General features: G+C 51.3%; 1 protein-coding gene across 3 annotated transcripts in view; it reads right to left on the minus strand.

Annotated features, from left to right (window-relative positions):
• COBL (cordon-bleu WH2 repeat protein) overlaps positions 1–21241 on the minus strand; it is a 248785-nt gene that overhangs the window by 17967 nt on the left and 209577 nt on the right. For all 3 annotated transcript variants that reach the window (XM_041721753.1, XM_041721751.1, XM_041721752.1), the window contains one exon: positions 10471–10780. In XM_041721753.1, coding sequence (XP_041577687.1) covers positions 10471–10780 — 310 coding nt within the window. The remainder of the gene's footprint in view (positions 1–10470; positions 10781–21241) is intronic.

Below are 21241 nucleotides of genomic sequence, written 5' to 3' on the forward strand. Positions count from 1 at the left end.
GCAGAGGGGTTTTTTTTTTTAACGCACGGTGCTATGTAAGATTGTATTTGAAACCGAAAACGGCGCTTTTTAAAATGCTTGCTCCACGTTTGGGGATGCTTAAGGCCCAGCTAAACAAAATCCCCCATGTGCGTTTGCTTCAAAGTACTTGTTTTTGCTTCAAAGTACGCCAAGCCACAGAGCTCTAAGACAGCCGGGCGATATTGGTACGAATCAGAAACCCATTTAAGATAAAAATCCCACTAATGCCGTCACGTTATAAACGTTAATCTAGAAACAAGTCACTGCAAGCTGACGAAATGCAGCGAAGCTGAGACCCTCGCACATGTTGCTACCGGAAAGGCGTGGAAATGCACGTCGAGAAACCAAAACATCGCGTTAAGTTGGTAAGAACAGTTGGTTCACGAGTCTCCTTTGGTGATGTGCCTTAAGGAAATGATCCCATAGCAAGCGGAATGGAAACACGAATGATGTTTGTCGAGTTTATGGGAGGAATTCCAGAATATCCAGCAACACTGCGTGTTGATTTGAAAGGGCTTTAAAATCCATCAATATGATGAGCCTGGAGTCCACGTGGAGACACAGATCGATGCTTAAGCCAGCGCGGTTACGTGGGAAAAAAAAAATCAAGATATATGCACACGGGAGAGCATGGTGATCTAGAAATAGCACATGCCCATGGACGAGGGTGGTAGAAATTCAGACAACCACCACCAACCACTGTGATTTGTTGAAATGGAGGAACTACACTATTTTATCATTTTTTGCCATGGATTCTATAGCTTGAATGCTAAGCAATTTCTTAGCATATTTTTAAAGACTATATTTATTGATTAGAGAAAGAGAGAGGGAAACATTCAGGCAGATTCTGCACTGAGTGCAGAGCCTGATGCAGGGATTGATCCCACGACCCAGAGATCCCGATCTGAAATCAAGAGCTGGACTTAACCGACTGAGCCACCCAGGTGCCCCATTGGCAATATTTTAAATATTTTGGGGCCCTTCTTGACCATGAATGAGAACTCTTTTTTGCAAACTAGTTCACATTTTTGTGAAATGGTGCACGATACGCAGGGTACATCGTGCTTACAGTTTGATTTTGTTACCAGCACGGAACAATCCCAGTGAGGAGCTGTCAGCCTGACAACCATAAATGGTGGCAGAGACCAGGCCTTCGTGCGAGCTCTTCTCTGTCTTTCTCACAGCCAGACCCGAGCCTGAGGCTGCCCCCTAAGAAGCCATGAGGAGCCAGAATCCAGGGTTTGGGGCTCCTCAGCTGTTCCCCACCCTGCCACAGTCCGAGCCTTCGTGCTGAAGTCTGGGGACCCTGCGCCGAGTCCTATTCTCTCCTGCCTGCTTCTGCTCCCTTGCACCCCCTCACCTCTGTCAGCCTCAGTGGCACCGCAGAGACTCCCCCAGGTGCCATTGCTCAGTTTTGGCTCTGCTGACACTGTCTGATCCCCCTCTGCCCTCCTCGGACCTCACACAGTCCTGTGACCAGACCCTCTGACCTGGGCCTGGTTCCTTGGAGCCCTGCCTGCACAAGGGGATGGGGTACACATGTGATTGGAGCCAGCAGCCTGGGAGGAGGGTCTGCCTGCAGTCCTTGCCCGGGTGTTGCTCCCGAGGCTGCAGACCCCCTGGCGTCTCTAGGCCTGGAGACCACTTGGCTCCTCTCTGATGCAATGCAAAGTCCCTGTGCTCTGGGCCCTGTGCTTCTCGCAAATGGATTATTTGGCAAAACCTGGAGCCAATGTCAACACACCTATGTTGCCGGCTCATGTGAAATTTCCCGAGGGAGGGATTCAGCGCTATCTGCTTTTCCTTCCTCACCCAGCCCTGTCTACTTGCCCCCAAAGGGTTAGTCATGGATTGCAACCCTTCCTCCGTCCCTGCAAAAATCAGGTCTAGGGCAGTTCGTCCCAGAGCGCGAGGTCGGCATTCTGTGGGCTGAGCAAGTGAACCCAAGAACGTGTGTCCCTGGAGGCGACAGCTGGCAAGCGGCGTCCACTCTCTGGAGCTGAAAGTGAACGTGCACAGATGTTGCTCTCCTGGGCACCGTCTGCACCCCCAACACACCCCAGTCTGCAGCTAGGCTTCGTGTTGACAGTCTGGTTTGGCCCAAGACCAAGAGAAATGAAGAGCAAACAAACCCGGCGCAGACACCCTGATACCGAGTGGCACACGCTGAATAAACAGCACCAACAGCCTTTTCTCACACGGAGTGTGACTGCCGTGAGCACGGCGTGCGGGCCACTGCTGCGTCCACCGCGAGGGAGGAAGGGTCAGGGGGTCAGGGCGTCGGGGTGGCCGAGCCCCGGCTTCGGGCAGAAGGACGAGGAGGAGCAGTCCTGTCACATCAGACCTCGGTACGTAGATGTTTTTTGTTTTGTTTTTGGTTTTGTTTTTTTTTTTTGGTTGTCCTTTTACATGAGAAAGAATAAAAAAAGAGCATGGGCTGATTCTGACCCATTCAGTCACGTGAGGTCATTTTTCCCTTTTTAAGAAATTTTATGTATTTATTTGACAGAGAGAGTGCAAGTGGGTGTTGAAGAGAGAGGAAAAAGAGGTGCTTCCTCAGCAGGGAGCCTGCGCGGGACTCGATCCCGGAACCCTGGGATCATGACCCAAGCAGAAGGCAGATGCTTACCTGGCTGAGTGGTCAGTTTTCTTTTTGACGTAGCCAAAGGAGTTTCTTTAAGTAATTTATCCGATGATAGAATTTAAAAAAAAAAAAAAAAAAAGTCCCTTTCAGGAAGTGATTCAATTTGCTGATGACAACCAAACCGATTCATGCATTTTCACAACAATTACTTGATACATGAAAGGCAAGAGGCTTGGGGAAATATACAGTTGATGACACTCATATGTACTTGAATTCCCATCCCGTTTACAAGCGCTCCTGTGTTTATGGAGCTTCCGAGTTCTAGACCCACCGTGTCCCCTAGAAGTGGAACGGGAGCCACAGCACAGGTGTCATTTAAAATCTTGTGGTTGTGGGCAGCCCCGGTGGACCAGCGGTTTAGCGCCGCCTTCAGCCCGGGGCGTGATCCTGGGGTCCCGGGATCGAGTCCTGCATTGGGCTCCCTGCATGGAGCCTGCCTCTCCCTCGGCCTGCGTCTCTGCCTCTCCCTGTGTCTCTCATGAATAAATAAAATCTTAAAAAAATAAAAATAAAAAAAAATAAAATCTTGTGGTTGGAAAAAAAAAAAACACCCACCCCCAAACCACAAATCATAGTCCCATTAAAAACAGGAGAAATAACTGAGATCAATTTTAATTAAGCTTTTTAATGCTTAAGGCCTTTATAACACCTTAATTGGGACACTTGATTTAACCCGATACCTAAGCCACATCATTACCGTCGTTACGTATCATCAGGTAATTAACATGAAGAGTTTTTCCTTCACCCGAGTCTGTGAATTCGACACTGAGAGGCCCAGGTTGTGCAGGATCTGGAGTGGTTGGCATTTACTTATCTTTGGAGTGGTCTTTATTTTTTATTTTTTTTTAAACATTTTTTTTAATCTTTATTTATTTATGATAGTCACAGAGAGAGAGAGGGAGAGGCAGAGACACAGGCAGAGGGAGAAGCAGGCTCCATGCACCGGGAGCCCGACGTGGGATTCAATCCCGGGTCTCCAGGATCGCGCCCTGGGCCAAAGGCAGGTGCCAAACCGCTGCGCCACCCAGGGATCCCTGGAGTGGTCTTTAAATGCTCCTTTGCAAACGTAGTTACAAAGCATCCGGGTTCCAGGAGGCAGTCGGTGTTTCCAAGCGCTCTCCGGTTGCGAGGTTCTAGGGTTCGAGAGGTGCGAGATGCTCGCATGCGCTGCTGGTCACGGAGTTCCTGTGGCTTTAGGGTCCTGGGGCCCCGGGCCGGCACCAGCTGCTGGAAAGGCAGGACCCAGTCTCTTCCAGCCCCTCCGTGGGCCTGAGCAGCCTCAGTGCCTCAACGTGACCCAGAATCTCACGCCCTATCGGGCCTAGCAGGGTCTACTTCTAACGTCCTCGTGCCACGACACGCTGTCAAGTGGGGCTCCAGGCAGAGGATGGGGGCACGGGGGATGGCAGGTAAGGCAGGGGGGCCCCTACTCCTAGAAGGGCTGCACCTTCTGTCCTCTGGGGCTCCATCCCTGCCTTCAGTGGGGTCCTAACATTAATGAACACAGCCACAACCTCTCATCTACTCCCTACTGCTTGAACCGGTGTCCCCAAAGGCACCCCCAGCTTTTAGAGTCCCACAGCGCTGATACCCCGACGGACGCATTGCTCACAGTGAGTCTGCTTTTAGGATTTGAAGGTTTAGAGGTAACACAAGCTCACGGTGATGTCCCCCCGGCGGGTAGGAGGCACGGCCTCTCCGTGCTCTCCCCTCATCACGCACAAACGCACGGAGACACATTTCGCTTCCCTCCACAGGTGCGATGAAGACGCAGATGATCGGAGCTAGAAGCAGAGTGTACCCACCAGCAAATCCCATTTCTGTTCTTCCTCGGGCAGTTGTGATACCTCGACGGCCACGGACAATAGCAGCTGTCGGCTTTGAGGGCTGCAGGGGAGGCAGGACTGTTCTCAGGGTCGGGGGCCCCTGCGTCTCTCCACGTGCAAAGGAAATCCACGCGAGGTGAAGTCACGGGCCCAAAGGCACAGTCGCCCCCAAGGAGCAGATGTGACGCAGACAGTCTGACTCTGGCCTTTCACTGCTCCGACGCTTTAGGCCTCGTGTTAGCCCAGGCCGCGTGCAAAGGGGAGGCACATCTGGGAGACGTCTCAGCAAATGCAGCTAGGTCCTGTGGGGTGACCCCAGCCCCCAGGGGAGCTGCGCATGGGGCCACCCCCAAGTGTCCCCGGAATAAGGGGCGTCCCCACATGTGCATCTGTGCTGCGCCTGTGCTCTTGGGCTGACTTCTACCTTGGGCTTCTATACCGGCTGCGCCGAGGCTAGTGGAAACTGCCGGCGATGTGTCGTCCCGAGTTTGCGTTGAGCGCACAGACTTATTTTGCCACCAAAGATTAGAACTGGATCCAACCGTACGACTTGATGGAAAACATGTCATCTGCAGATCACGGCGCACAAAACGCCTGCCAGCTATTACCAAGCACTCACACCTGCTCTTTTTAGAAAACCAGTATTAATGCTTGAGAGTCTTGCATTCAAAACGCTGGCTCCAAGGGCGGAGGCGGGGCCCGGCCGGAGGTGGCGGCTGCAGCAGCCAGAGCGGAGCCTCCAAATCAAGCGCGGGGCACGGGGCCGCGACTGTGCCACCCGGCTGAATTGTGGTGGAAGGCCAGGCCCAGCCGAGGCCAACCCGACAGGAGGCCTCAGGAAGGCGCGCTTGGCCTCAAGGTGGTCGGCGTGGGCCGTGGCGATGTTAGCTGAAGCCGTTCGCATGACTCTGGAGGTCCCGCACTCGGGTCTTGTCACTCCCTCGCGGTGTCTGGCACCGTAGCCAGCAGTACTCGGGGACACCCGGGTGACGGAGGGGAGCCCGAGGGACGGGGCCCCTCACCGCCCCCACTCACTGGGGACAGGCCCCAGGTGCTCAGCTTGCCCGGCACCGCAGAGGGTGCCCCGTGCTCTGTGCGCCCCCGGGGCCTGGTACTTGGACGCTGCACTGCCTGGGCACTGCCGCTGGCCACATGGGAACGGCCCTTCTCACCTGCGCAACCTGCCACTGGAGCCGAGGCTGCACCCGGGGACCGGCAGGGCCGCGAGGACAGGCTTTGCCCTGCTGTCCCCGCGTGGCCACAGCCGGGAGCTCAGGCGTCAGAACTCGTGCCTGTTCCGATGAGGTCTCTGTCCTGAGCTCGGCCGCAGCCCCGTGAAGAGCTGGGCTCTTCCAGCGGGATCCCGAGCCACCCGTGCCCGGCCTGGGTTCCTGTCCCGCGGAACCGCACCACCGGCCGGACTGGACCCCCGAGCCCCACCTGGCTCGCCCGAGTTCTGCAGACTCGACCCCGGGCCCAGGCCCCGTGCCCCCACCGGAGTCCGGCCGCAGCGCTCCCGCCCCCTGGGGCCCCCTGCTTCTTGCTGCTCAGGCTCTCAGCGCCCCTGGCACACACGGGCCCACAGAGCGCGCCTCTGGAACCTGCTACGCTCACCTAGAGGGATGCACCCTTCCCTATCCACGTAAGCAGGTGGGCGGCTTGCACGGGCTTTCCGTGTGACAGTGCGGACGGCTGGCATTTCAAAAACAGTGCTGAGCAGAGCCTCATCCCACGAACATCCCACAGACATCCTCAGCCGCAGGGGGTGAGCAGCACAGGGGGGCTGTTCAAACAGGCTGCTTTCCTGCAGGATTTGGAGAAGGCTGAACCTTCACCGTGTGAAGAGGAGGCTGCAAGGAGGCCCTGCACCCCGCACGTATCTATCTGTGAGGATAGTTCTCAAGAGCTGTCCCACAGGGGACATCCAGGCAACCCCAACGGTATTCCAGGGCGCCCCTCCACAGGGGGGGTGGTGCGCATCTGGGAGCGACCTCACCCGGCACGCAGATGTGTTTGGTTTGGCTCTGAACGTCTGACTTGGTTGCCAATATTGAAAACTTGGGAGACCTCACGTAAAAATCTCCATTTCTGGCTTCTCTTCAGAAGCCGGCCTCGCTGGGTCTGCGATCCCTCCTGGTGAGTCTGGAAGGAGGGTGGGAGGCTGCTTTCTGGAGAGAAGACTGAGCTTTCGGGGCTGCCCACCCCCATCATCACCGGCCTGGCCGGTGAGCCTCTGAGCTGGCAATCCTAGCTTTGTACCCGCTTCTCAGGCTCCCCGAACTCGATGGAAAACCAGACATTTGGAAACAAATACGTGATAGGCCACACTGCGGTCCCTGAGGGGGTCTAACTTGTCAGTGGAGAAAACTGTAAAATAAACTTTTTAGGTGTTTCCAGATTCAAGGGCAAGCACTCCTCTGACACCAGCAGGCTGTCCAAGAATTCAACTCACTTCTGACACTAGGGACCCGGAGACACCATCCAACCCCACAGGAGGAGGGCTCAGTCCCACTGGGCTGCTCCCCAGCCCCACAGTTGGGACGCCAGCTCCCCCCCGCAAACCAGATTGGGGGCTTTCCAATGCCCTCCTCCTTAGGTTCAATTAATTGGCCAGGACAATTCACAGGACTCCAAGAAATGCTTATTAGGTTGACCAGTTTCTTAAAGGATATCATAAAGGATATGAATCAACAGCCAGAAGAAGAGATGGATAAGGAGAGGAGGGGGGCAGGGGCACGGAGCTTCCATGCTTCTCCAGGACCCATTCCGGCCAACCTGTTGGTGGTTACCAACCCAGCTCTCCTACGAGGTCCTTTCTGGGTTTGGAGGAGGCCTCATTGCATCACTAAGTCCACGGCCATTGGCTGATTTTGCCTCCCAGGAAGGTCAGGAAGTGGGGCTGCAAGTTCTACCTTTTAGTCATTTGGTTTGGCTCCCTTGGCAACCAGCCCCCACCCAAAGGTGCATTCCAAAAGGCACATTAACATAACAAGAGACCTTTATCACCCTCAACACTCCGGAAATTCCAAGGCTTTTGGGAGCTGTGAGCTGGATACTGTGGACGAAGACCAAATACTTAGGAGCCTTATGTTTGGTCCTTTGAATGACCAGACAGATATTTCTTATGAATCACAATATCGCACTGAGGATGGTCATTCCCTGAGAAGTCAGGGGCAGAGGGTGGATCCCTAGCCCGTGGCAGATAATGGAACAGCACAGACAGACCTGGGGGGCTCAGAGGCTATCTCCATCCTCCTTCATCCATCCTTAGAAAAGTGACCTGCCACGAAAATTCATGGTGCCCCGTCTCCTAAGCGAACAGTAGTAATTTTGACAATGCATCCTGTTTGATAGCCGGGCATGTGTACTGAGCCAAGCAGACCTCTGAGAGGTGGGAGGCATTAGCCCCGCCTGCAGGCGCAGACCACAGGGCTACGCCAAGTCGGGGGCGCGCAAAGGCCGGGCAGCTAGTTGGTGCTGGGGGACCCAGAGCCCCCCCCCCCACCACGCTACTCTCACATTCCATGGCGCCCCAGAGACGGGGGCAGAAAAACATGCCCTTCTCCCTGCTGGTACAAAGCATGATTATCCTGGCCGCGGCCACAGGCAACATTAACTCCCAGATCTGGATGGAAGTCAGCGGGGATTTTACATCAGGAGCCAATGCCAGCAAAGCAAAGGGTGACTAACGCGAGCATCCCTAGGGGCCAGAATTAAAAACGTCTGATTAGCTTCAGATGTAGAGCTCGGGGTACGCGATCCCAGGCAAACTCACAGAAGAGACCTGGAGATGACTGTAGGGAGTTAAGTGTTTTTTTTTTTTTTTTAAATGTTTACTGGACTAAGGAAATACCGTCATTTTTCTCTGCTCTCATAGATGCAAACGGCACAGGCCAACACCTTGTGTTGGGGGCGGGGCGGGGGGGTGGGCAGGGAGGAAGAAAGCAATTGCTACCTTCTAATTTCCTGCCAAATGAAATACAAACTTGGCCTTGAAATGGTCCTTAAGACGGACGAGCTGGACGTTAAAATTATTAGACAATACAATTAACAAATGGGCAAAATGCACATGATAAATCCTTAGGTAAAAATAAATCAAAAATACATGACTATCGACACTACAATTACATTAACCAGGTACAAGATTTGTGTGTCCAGAGGGACTTCGCTGGAACAAAGCATGAAAAATACAAAGGCATGCATTTGTTTTGGTTGATCAACTTAGGATTTTTTTTTAGAAATTATTAATCTACTTTATTTTTGTTAATATTTCCCTAATGTTGTTTGTGTTAAACATCTAAAGGGTGAAAAAAAAATGGATGGGCCACAGAGAATTAACCTGCCTTTCCTAGGAAGAAGGAAGGAAGGAAGGAACAAGGGCGGTGGGGGGCTGTGCCGATGTCAGACAGATGAACCAGCGCTAAGGAACAGAGCGCCGGGGGCCTACGTGGGATCCAAAGCCGAGCTGGGAGTCAGTGGGGAAAAAATAGATCTCCTTCTTCACATCAACCCGAAAATAAACCCAGGTAGTTGCGAAGCCCAGATGTGAGAAAGCAACACTAAACTTTCATAAGAAATTCAGATAATCTGTAGTCCCTCAGGGGATGAGATGGGTCTCTTACGTATGCAAAGATCATACACTTTCAGGAAAAAAGGGACACATGTAAGAATATTAAAATTAAAAAGCGATTTTTAAGTAACAAGAGAAAATAATGTTACATTCAAGGCACAGTCTTAAAGACTCTCTGTGTGTAGTAGAAAACTGATTTGCAGATTAAGAAGAAATCAATGAATTTTTTTTTAAATTAAAAAAAATCATATTCCAGTTGTTAATTTTTCAAAGGGCAGTCTATGGGGGTGCCTGGGTGCCTCAGCCCATTAAGCATCTGACTTTTGATATTGGCACAGGTCATGATCTCAGGGTCATGGGATCAAGCCCTGAGTGTGGCTCTGTGCTGGGCGTGGAGTCTGATTAGGATCCACTCTCCACCCCTCTACCCCTCTCCCCACTCCTGGGCACACTCTCAGTCTCTCTCTCACAATAAAAAATTAAAAAAAAAAGAATTAAGAAAAGGGCAGTCTGTGGAAAGGCAACTCATGCAAGAAAAAAATCAAAGCGCTAATACACATATGGCAAAATGCTCATTCTTACTAATCAGGAAACTGTAATTTAAAAAGCACATGAAGGGGCACCTGGGAGGCTCGGGGGTTGAGCGTCTGCCTTTCGGCTCAGGGTGTGACCCCGGGGTCCTGAGATTGAGTCCTACATCGGGCTCCCTGCAGGGAGCCTGCTTCTCCCTCTGCCTGTGTCTCTGCCTCACTCTTGCTCTGTGTCTCTCATGGATAAATAAATAAAATCTTAAAAAATAAAAAAAATAAGAAGCACTGAAGTGTCATCAGACACCTGTACGAGGCGCAATGAACAGGTGTACTGATCACAGGTGTTGAAGCCGGTGTGGAGTGGCAGCCCGTAAGAGCCCACTGGAGGGGCTGTAAGCCAATCATTTTGGAGACCAATTGGTCAAGTCTGTGGTTGAGGATGAATTTCCCTGAATTTCTCTTCTAGGAAGCTCTCTATGTGAAAACTGAGACATAGGTCCAACTTCCTCATTGTTTCCAGTGGTGTGGAAAACCAGAATGACCTAAGTGCCCATTAATTAAAAAGTAGAAAAATAAATGAACTCATAAGACATATATCATCATGGGTTGATCTTAAAAAATATGATGTTGAGTGAGAAGGACACTGAGCATATGATGCTATTTACATAACGGGAAAAACAAGCCAATCTCAGGTATTACCTATAAACATCCACGTGTCTAGAAAGAGAACGAAGACAGGGGCGTGGATAATGAGCCGCTAAATCAGGAGCGGCAGCTCTGGAGGGCACCCCGCGTGCCTTGTTTGGGTCACCGTGAACAAAAGACCTTCCTCCCCGAGCCTCGGAGGGGCTCCCCCTCTCCAGCTGTCCCGAGACTCACCTGGGATGCCAGTTCCCAGAGCTGCTCCGCTCCCACGTGGGGCTCTTGTGGGGACCCAGTTCCGGGGTTCCAGCCAGGTCCTGGTCACTGCCGTCCTCCTGGTCTGTGGCCCACTTATCTTTGGATTTCATGCTGTCGTGTTGGGAATCCAGGGAGATGATGTCCGAGGGGGAGCTCACCACTCCGGAGTCTTCGGTTGTATCTTCTGATGCGAAACAGCTGCTGACGGACACCGTCTCCTCGGCCTCGGACAGCGCGGGCGGGACCCTGTCTGTGCCACAGGGACTGCTGGGCCCTGGGGGCAGGCTCACTGGACAAGATGCAAGGACAAGTCAGCCGGCACATTCCTACCCTGCTGAGCAAGAGCAAGGCCAACCTGCCTGACTCACCTGGAAGCTGGAATTCAGGGCGCTAGGAATCAAGCAAGACCCGTTCTGACCCACCAGCTCCTTCCAGAAACATTTTAACTTGGAGGAAGCCGTAGCCATATATGTGGTCAGAGCAGAACTTTCCCTCAAAAATCACATTATGGATCAGCCTCTTAGATTCTCAGGACCGTGGGCAAGCACATTTAAAAATTCAGACTAGTGACACTGGTGAATGACAATGGTGAAGGCTTTCCAGCTGATCCTGGGTTTCACTGAAGATGTTTTAAAATGAGTTCTTTTCTCTGGGAAACGAACTGGGTGGGGGGTGGTGGAAGGGGAGGTGGGCAGGGGGTGGGGGTGACTGGGTGGCGGGCACTGAGGGGGGCACTTGGCGGGATGAGCACTGAGTGTTATTCTGTATGTTGGCAAATTGAACACCAATAAAAAATAAATTCATAAAAAAATAAATAAAATGAGTTCTTTTTTAAAATCATTTCCAAATAGAAACAGACTGAGAATGTTCCACACGAACATCTGAAATCTGGCCTAAAAGTCTTAACAGCACGCTTTGTCGGCATCTGGCACCGCCTTCACTTTTATTTTATCTATTTTATTTACTCTCTTCCTCTCTTCATTTTGACGTGAGAGACAGGCAGATCTGGCCCAAAGGAGAGGTGATCTTGGAGGGATAAGAAAAATGAGAAAGAACCAGCAGAGAAGTGTCTTTGGTGGAGGTCTCTGCCCTCTGAGCACTGCGTTCCTGCAGCAGAAAGAATGAGATGCCGAGGTTTGCAACCGTCAGAGCCAGACTTCCACCAAAGTGAAACAGCGGTGGGAGCGTGGAGCCACGTGGCACACCTGCCAAGCAAGCTCTTCAAAGGTGCATTAAGTCTACGAGTAGAGCGAGCCCCCAGGATCTCCGGGGTCACGGAGCTCCCCGGGCCCGGAGAAGCACAGGAGTGCGCGACTCCGGACGGGCTCCGTAGCAGGGTTGTTCTCTTTTAATTTAATGTGGACGCAGATTTGAAACTGCAGTATCTCAGCCCTGCCTGGTGAGACACGGACCTGCGGAAGGGAGGAAGGACTATGCGGTGTTGCAGTTTCAGTGTATTTTGTTTTATTTATTAGTTAATCCATGTATTTAGTATTTTCATTTATTTTTATTTTTTTGGTATCTTATTTTAAAATCATTTCCTCCAGCACACAGCTGCCGGGTGCCTCACGTGAGCACGTCCATGGGCTCCCTGCACATAATCACACACGGAGAGTCAAGTGCATCCCCGTCCCCAACGTCGCCAGGGCTTTAACGGGACAGCCGACTGGCAACGTAGAATTAGCGAACCCAAAAGAGCGCCAAGGGGAATGTTCTTTCGGGGGCTGGCTTATTCGAGATCCCCAACAATAAAATAAACAAAAGAACAAAAAGAAGAAGAAGAAGAAGAAGAAGAAGAAGAAGAAGAAGAAGACAAAGACGACGACATTTCACAACAGAGCTCGGCAGGAAAGACGGGAGCACAAAGGAGGACTTGTTCGGAGGAGCTCGAATGCACAAGGCAATGTGTCCGGATGCAGTGAGGGCTTTCAGCGATACCCGCCTTCCTGCCGCGTCCTTCCTGGCTTTTGTTGCGCGGCTCTTAATGAGGGTAAACACGAAGAAACACTGGCCCGGGATTAATACGACCAGACCCTTCCTGCCAGGGCTTTGCGGACGAGCGGTCACACCTCGACGGTCGCCCTGCCCACCCAGCCGGTGACTCTGCCCCGCGCGGTCATGCCGGGGACCCCGCTCGGAGGGGCTCCCCTGCGCAGCCACCAACGGCGGCCCAGATGGCCAGGCCAGACCCTTGTTTCCTGCCTTTCCTTTTGTCACTGTCGCTGAACAAGTAGGTCAATTAAATTCACACTCTTTCTTCTATACGGTGTAGGCCGCAGTGAACGAGCATCAGGGTTTTGGGTCACGGAGACCTGTGTTCAAATCCCCGAAGAGCAGCTGAACGGCAGCCAGGGCTGGGGTCTGGAGCCCTCTGTCTCAGTTCTGTCTGGGAGGTGGGCTCAGGGGCCACCGCAGGACTGCGGCGGGGGCCCCACGGTGATGCCCACCCGCAGCACAAGGCCCCGGTGTGTCTCCACTGCTGGGTGGCTGGGGGGGCGTGTGCCAGCTCGGAAAGGCCCTGCGATGGGAAGTGGGACACACATTTCCGGTCCAAGAGTCCCGGCAATCTGGTGACACCCAGCTTAGGAGGGGACAGACAGGAGGACGGGCAGCCGTATGCTAATGCCAACCCCAGGTGTGTGTGCACAGGGCCCCGTGGGTGGCTGCTCAGAAGCAGGTGAGCACACAGCAGGCACCAGACAGGTGCTCAGCCCAGCCCCAGGCCCCCCTTCCCACCGCAGCCGTCACCACTGGAAGGTAAAGCGGGAACAGGGGCTCTGCTCCCCGCTCCCCGAAGCCCACCTCTCAACCGGCCCCTCAGGGAGGCTTTGGGACAACGTGCAGCTCCGAGGTTCTCTGGGCGCACGCATGCCCTGGAAACTCCGAAGGCACCCCTGGCCGAGGACAGGGGACCCCAAGCCTGCCCCACCCCCTTTTTTCCCAGTTATGAGACCCAGAATGCCAGTCTGGGCTGACTTCGGATCCTTCAGAAGTTTGGAGCGGGGGGGGGGGGGGGGGGGGGGGGGGGGGGGGGGGGGGCAGTTAAAAGTCACTGCTCTAAATTAAGCCAACTGCAAACCGAGGTGGATGAGGTGTGAGAAGTCTATATTGAGCGTGTACGTGCGAAGCCACTTCAGCGACCTATGGGCAAGTCTGCAGCTACCAGCGCCCCCTCTTGCCCACACGAGCCCTCCCCTTCCCACAGGTGGCCTTCCCGGGGCCTCAGCAACTGCATCCTTGAGCCCACTCCGCAGGTGTTCTGAGCCCGCCCCCCCCATCCCACCCATGCAGCACATGCGGGGGCAGGAGCAGGTGGCCGTGGCCCCACTCTCAGGAGGGTGATCACGCAGGCCTCGGGAGGACAAGCACATCGACACCCCGGGGAGAAGCAACGGGAGCCCTGCCACCCGCAGCAGGTGGTGGGGACGCGTCGGCCAGGACGGGAGGCCAGAAGGGCCGCAGGGATGTGCGCACCAGCCCCGGGACAGGCCGGCGAGACAGCCGCGCGCCGAGGACTCGGACTCGTGCGGGCACCTTCCTGGGGGAGCTGTCAAGGGCCGCACGGATTTGGAGGTAGAAGGGGACGTTCCCGCGAGGCTCCAGCCTGGCTTGGTGTGGTTCTCACGTCTGTCTGCAGCCGCCGGGGTCAGTCTGACAACCTCCGCTGGGAGTCAGACGTCCCCACCTCCTGGCCCTGCTCCAACTTCACGTCCTCCCTCTGCTGGCCTGGTTCCTGCCATTAACCCCGAGAGCTGGAACGGGTTTGGACAATTTCTGAGTAAGATAATGGTGCACGAGACTTGTGTTTTTTTTTTTTTTTTTTTTTTTTTTTTTTTACCCGACACACAGGAGCCCGAAACCTAAGAGCTCGGAGCTGCTTTGGCTGCTTTGGCTAGCAGGAGGCTGGGGCCCTCTAGATCCTTCTGGGAGCCCCTCACGTCCCTCGCTTAGCCCCTGATTCCATGAAGCCAGGGGCCAGGGGACCCCAGCCCGAAGCCTGGGGGCAGCACAGAAAGGGCTGGATTCAGAGCCCAAATCTCACATTCAGGTCCAAGCTCTGGCCCGGAACCGGGCACAGCCTCTCCTCTTCCTGGAAAATGCGCGCGGGGGTCCTGCTCGGCTCTGAGATCCCCGCTAGATTCCCAATACTACCGTCCTCGGAATCGCAAGTCAGGTGCACGGTGCAAAGCTGCTTCGCACAGTTCACTGGAGACTAATTAGGAGGCAGACAGCAATGCAGCATTGTCCACGTCCCTCCTGCCACCTTCCGTACGCCCTAAAAGTGTAGCTCATGGTTTTTTTTTTTTTAATTTTATTTATTCATTCATGAGAGACACACAGAGAGGCAGAGATGCAGGCAGAGGGAGAAGCAGGCTCCCTGCAGGGAGCCCGATGCAGGACTCGATCCTGGGACTCCGGGATCATGACCTGAGTGGAAGGCAGATGCTCAACCACTGAGCCACCCAGGGATCCTGATATCAGGATTTTTGAGTGAATTAATCCATTGGAAAGTTTGCTTTTCTCTTAAGGCATGAACAGCCTTTTGAGCCAAAAAGTTATCATTGTAGGATTTTTCCACCCGAATTTTATCATCTCATGGTTCAAGAGCCATTCAATCTAAATGAGAGCTTCAGGAAATTTCTGTAGCCAAGACATAAAGAAGGAAGCACTAACCTAAGGTGCCCCCCCATTCCTCAAGGTGAACACCATCAGGCTCCGTTCAATTCCAGTTTCACGGGGTTTGTCTCTTCCAAAGTCACCGAAGAAGATTTCAAACAAGAAGTGTAAGGATCTTCCAAGGACTTTCGTAATAGATTCGTTTTTGAATGATTTTATTAAATGCAAATGAAAGCTCCGATATTGCTAGGATATTGCTCGGCTGCCGGTCATTACCAGGGGAGATTTCTCAAGGGTCACTCCCACTGCTTTCACAGGACCCGAGAGAATGTCTCACGGAAAGGAGTCTTCAGGGGCACCTGGGGGGCTAGTGGTTGAGCGTCTCCCTTCAGCTCAGGGCGTGACCCTGGGGTCCCGGGATCGAGTCCCACGTCGGGCTCCCTCCAGGGAGCCTGCTTCTCCCTCTGCCTGTGTCCCTGCCTCTCTCTGTGTGTGTCTCATGAATAAATAAATAAAATCTTTTTTTTTAAATGAGTCTTCCCCATCTCATGCTGTAGCCTGAGGTTTCCGACCCTGCCACTCACAGCCCATAAATGATGGTCACCCTTCGTATCCACCTGCTTTTGGTTCCCTACGTTCTAGGTATTGGGAATAAAGGGAAAAATAAGGGAGAGACTGGCAAAGTGCTCCCAGACCACTGGGGTGAACCAACAGGGGCATGTCAATAATTTCTGTCCATGTACATCCCCCAATAGTTTTGAACCACTCTGAACCCCTGACATTTTTAATGGACACCTGAAAATTTCATCATGAGTTCAATGGGTTGCATCAATGGATGTAATTTCTACTGCATTGTACATATTAATATTTAAAAATAAAAAACAAAAAATAAAATAATTTTTTTTTTCAGAGAGAGAGAGAGAGCATGAGTGGGAGATGAGTTGGGGACAGGCAGAGAGAGCAGCAGAGCCCTCAACGTGGGGCTCGATCTCACGACCCTGAGGTCATGACCCGAGCTGAAATGGGGTCGGACAATTCAGAGCTGACTGCGCCACCCAGGTGCCACAAGAATGTAGTCATTTTAAAATATAATCAAAGGCATCCGATGTGACAGTATTTTGATGCCCAGAAGTCTCCATGTAAAAAGCGGTGAGCAAATTCTTCTTTAACAGGCAGTCTTGGGGCCCTGGGGGCTCAGCGGCCGAGCATCTGCCTTGGGCTCAGGGGGTCCCGGGATCGAGTCCCGCATTGGGCTCCCCGCATGGAGCCTGCTTCTCCCTCTCCTGCGTCTCTGCCTCTCTCTCTCTCTGTCTCTCAGGAATTAAAAAAAAAAAAAAATCTAACAGGCAGTGTTTTAGAGTGTCTCATTTTTCTTGAACTAATTTCTATTCTACGACCCCAGAGCCTCTCATCCTAATTGAACTACTCCACACTTGAGAGTGTTTTTATTTATGCAGATTTCTCTGTATAAAATACGTATATAAATTAAAATTTAATTTTTATTTCCTCTCACTGTAGCAGGGCAGCGTTAAAATTCTTTTCCTACGCTGAGTGGTCATGGCCGTGAGAATGAAAAGCGAACAGTCAAGAGAAACCGCATAAATATTTTAGAAATTTTGACACTTATTAAACAGAAGCATAGAACTTCATCAAAAGTGCACCTCACCGTGAGCTAAATGAGGCTTGTTTCAATTAATTCCTTTAAAATGACTGGATTATTTATCGTGAGCACAAGGGAGGGTTTGGCCTAAGTGGCAGCTCCTATTTTTCATTCTTAGGGATACGAAGCACCGGACAGCCGCCTTGTTCGCATAAGTAGAGGTCAATGAAGCTTTTAAACTTCTCCTCTGCTATCTACTATACATACATATAAACTTGACGTGTCTCCAAATGTATGTTTAATGAACTATGGTCCAATGACTCCATTAGATTCTTTGTCAGTTTGGGTGGAAAGGAGACTTGGAAATCAGCTGATGCTCAAAAGGATCCGCTGCCGAGTCCTTTGACTTCTTACCTGCTCATCCCTCCACCGAGAATTCCCTTTGTCCTTTTGCCAGGCGTCGGGAATAGGTCTGCACACCCCAGGGAACTGCACCCAGGGGGGATTCCCGATGGCTGCGTGCTACGCCCGGCTTCTGCAAAGCGGGAGAAAGGCATTCCCACAGGTGCAGTCCGGGGGATGCTGGCACTAGGGCTGCCCCTGGCGAATCCTCGGGCGCCTCACTTGTAAGAACAAACATGCAGACACATGACCCCTGGGAGTGGATTTCCTTGGAAAGCCTTCCCAGGGAAATGCCTCCCCCCTGGTGAAACCCACCGACACCCACAACACGAGTCCGTCGTTCAAGAGCCGGGAGCACACGGAGAATGTCGCAGGAGGACAGAAGTGGGGTGGCTCCTTCTCGCTGGAGGGCACGCGGAAGCGACCAGAGAACAGGGTCTCGAAGCAAGCGTGGCGTGGGCAGGTGGAAGACAGAAGGATCAACGAGTGTGCAGAAGCACGGACATCTGAGGCTGAACGGGAAATGCCAGGTCCTGCTGGAGGTGGTTGGGCGCTAGGGTGTCTCATGTGCTGCGTGGGCTCGTGTCCCTGTGTGGGCCCGCGTGTGCAAATGTTCAGGGGGAGGACAGGGGAGAGGCTGGAGGTGGAGGAGACCCTGCGTCACGTGGTCTGACTGGTGGCCCTAGTCCTGCCTCCTTTCTTTTCCTCTCATTAATCCCGTAGGTAGTTTGCTCCAAAGTGCAGGCACTCATTGCCCCACAGACCAGGCCTCGCAAAGATACTGCAGGATGCGGACAATAGTACGGCCAGCTCACTCTAGGGCATTATTACACACACACACACACACACACACGCATGCACACATTCACACACACTTTTCTTCAAGAAGGCAGGATAATGAAGAACTCGGAGGCACCTATGACTCTAAAAGAGACCTGGATTCTCTTAAGACTCAAGTAACATATTCTCAGTATCAATCAACCCCTATTTCTCTAGAGCCTAATCTTAGAATCCTGACGTGCCCAGAGAATTGGGCAGAGAAAATTTCCACGTCCACCGCGGTAAGGCAGGGCTGTGTCGCCATCACTGTTCTGCTAAGACAGACACAGGCAACAGATGCTGCTTTTGGGTCTCCAGCTCTGTCCCCTCCCCGTTGGTGCCAAATGAATCCTGTCTTCCTATGGCTAACCTATTTCTCAACATCTGGGTGAATCTGACAACTGCCCCTACCTACCCCTGGCCATGAGGAGTTGGCATGAGATGAACCAAAATCTAGCCAATTTAAACCGTGCACCCAATGGGAGGGCTCAAGGAGCGTGTGTGTCCTAGGCTAGACAAATCAAGGCCCGTCCTCTGGACCTTCCCACCAGAGCTCCTGGGGAAGGTGGTCTCACTGGGCTGGTGTCCCGGAGGAACGGCAATCATTTGGATTAGCACACGGAGAGCGTCTGTCTACAAAAGGGAGAAAAACACAGTCCTAAGACAGTAATTGGGTGCAGGGACTCAGCCGTGACCATAATGAGGATTCATCTCTTGGAATTCCCAGTTATGTGAGCCAAAAAAACTCCCACAAAGACTCATTTTTCTTGACTAGTTCAAGTCATGTTTCTGTCTCTTAGAACTAAAGAATCCTGTTTAATCAATGTGTAAGTTGTCCTGATGCTTTCATTAATATGCCTGCATTTTTATTAAACATAAGTATTGTAATGTCAACTATATTTGCCATAAACATTAGCTATATTGATAAGCTTATTAATGCATTAACTGGAAAGAGCAAATATACAACTCAAACACATACAGATTAATTATAATAAGTAGAGTATGTAAATGTAAAATATAAATTTAAAATACACATCTATTTGGCATTATGGGGCTTCCATTACAGGGACTTGTATGAAATGAGATGGTTGCGCATCACTTGGTTGTCTTTTCTAGATTTATTTTCCATTATTTGGATTACACATTTCAGTAGTTGTATTTTCAGGACAATCCAGCTTGGGTCCAGTTTACTCACTGGGCCCTCTTGTGTGTGAAGGCTGTTTTCATTTAACCTGCCTCCGTGACCATCAGTATGGCTAAATCGAAGCAAGATTCAGGTCACAATCCTCCTTCAAGACTGTATTCTCGGTTCCTACTTTTCTGGCATCTTGCCTCGCAGAGGAGAACTTGAATATACGGTTCTTTCTAGCTATATATAACCTTACCAGCGCGTAAGAGTTTTCTCTTTATCTGTGAATGTCAAAAATTTCACCAAAATGTGTCTGTATTTGATTTTTGAGAACTTTTGGATGTTCTTCTATTCATTTATTTTTCAGATACATACCTTCAGAAATCCCCTGCTCTTGTTTTATGTATGTGATACTCTATTACAATTCTATGAAGCAATGACCAAAAAATATATATATTTAAAGTTCTATTCTGTTTCCTAAAAAACACTACTTCCCTTGGGGTTAGTGCTCTGATCAGTTTGTTGTCCCACCTTCATGCATTAGGGAAAACATCGTTTAGTGATTTTTGACTGCTTTCTTTTTTTATTTAAAGACTATTTATTTTAGAGAGACTGAAAGAGAGAGAGAGAGAGAATGCAAGTAGCGGGAGAAGCAGTGGGGTAGGGAAAGGAGGTGGGAATAAAGAATTTCAAGCGGATTCCACATCGAGTGCGGAGCCTGACACAGGGCTCGATCTCATGACCTGAGCCAAACCCAAGAGTCAGACACTTAACCAACTGAGCCGCCCAGGCGCCCCTCCTGACTGCTTTCAAGTGTTTAAGTGAGGGTGTCAGTAGCAGACGAGAGTGGATTTCTTTCACACGCATGGACATCACGACTGACACCCTCATTTAAACACATGAAAGTCCTATCATGGTAGCTGGATGTGGACACTCTGCCCTGTTCAGCTGGATAACATCTCCCTCCCTCCCGTTTAGTCCAGTGCCCTCTGCAGTGTGGATGTCGTTCCTCCTATTTTGCAAATTACAAAAGAAGCCTCAGCCACCACATCATCTCATCTATCCCTGACGGTACACGTTGCAGAAAGTTACTGTGCCAGGCCCGTTGAAGGGGCAAGCCTGTTCAAAAACCGCACAAAATCACGTGTTAGCCAAGAGCCAAATTAAGGTTCTTTCACCAAGAAATAAATTTTACAGAGACTCCCTACCTGTAAACTGTTCTAAGCGAAAAGATTTTCTTCCACATTCTAAGGAACGGATCTTGGCTCCCTTTGTCCCGGGATTTCAGTATATTCTAAACTACTTTTGAGGAAAAAAGCTCAGTCCTTTCTTAAATACGTATTTCTGGGGCCTCACCTCCGAAGGACGTGTACACGTCATGCTGGCAAGAACAAAGCTGAGGGTTTGGTTTTCATCATCAAAACAGAAACCCTGTCTCCAGGTAGTCTAGAGTATTAAAGCACATGAATCGCATTTAATCAACACCTCCGAAAACTGGATGTTCAGGGACTTTCCAAGTTGCCAAGGGACTCGATTTTGAATTGACTCTGAGTCAGAAGCAAAGGTGAGTCATCTGGCGTTTCAGAGAGGCGATCTAAGAGAACACGGCCCGTCTTCTCTGCTAGGTTCTCCCCGTCCTATCCCTTACCGCCAGAGCCCTAGGGAGCAAAATGTGTGGTCTCCTTCTGCTTAGCTTCCTGGGACACCCCGTCGGCCGCTGCTCCTCACCTAACGTTGGCATCACAGTGATCGAATGAAGGATATTTCCGCAGTCATGTCCAGAGCTGCTGTTACCGTCCGTTAGAGTACTCAGGCTTTCATCAAAGTCACTATTCTAATTTATCCTACAATTTCGATCTTCCCTTTTCCCTCTTTTGATTAAAAGAATGTGTGCCATTGGGCCAAGTGTTTTCCCTCCTCTTCCCCCCCCCCCCCCGTCCCTTGGTTGCACCAAGACGTGGAGATCGGTGGGTACACACAAAGTTGTCACTGCAATTAAACATCTCAGTGGGTGTTTTTAATAAAAACCAAACAGAAAAAGAAAACTTTTTGTTTTATTCTTTCTGAAATGTATGTTAGATTACAAAGTTCTTTTTTTTTTTTTAAGATTTATTTATTTATTCATGAGAGAGAGAGGTAGAGACCCAGGCAGAGGGAGAAGCAGGCTCCCTGCGGGGAGCCCG

The sequence above is a fragment of the Vulpes lagopus genome, chromosome 11 (assembly GCF_018345385.1).
Source record: "Vulpes lagopus strain Blue_001 chromosome 11, ASM1834538v1, whole genome shotgun sequence".
Lineage (NCBI taxonomy): Eukaryota > Metazoa > Chordata > Mammalia > Carnivora > Canidae > Vulpes > Vulpes lagopus.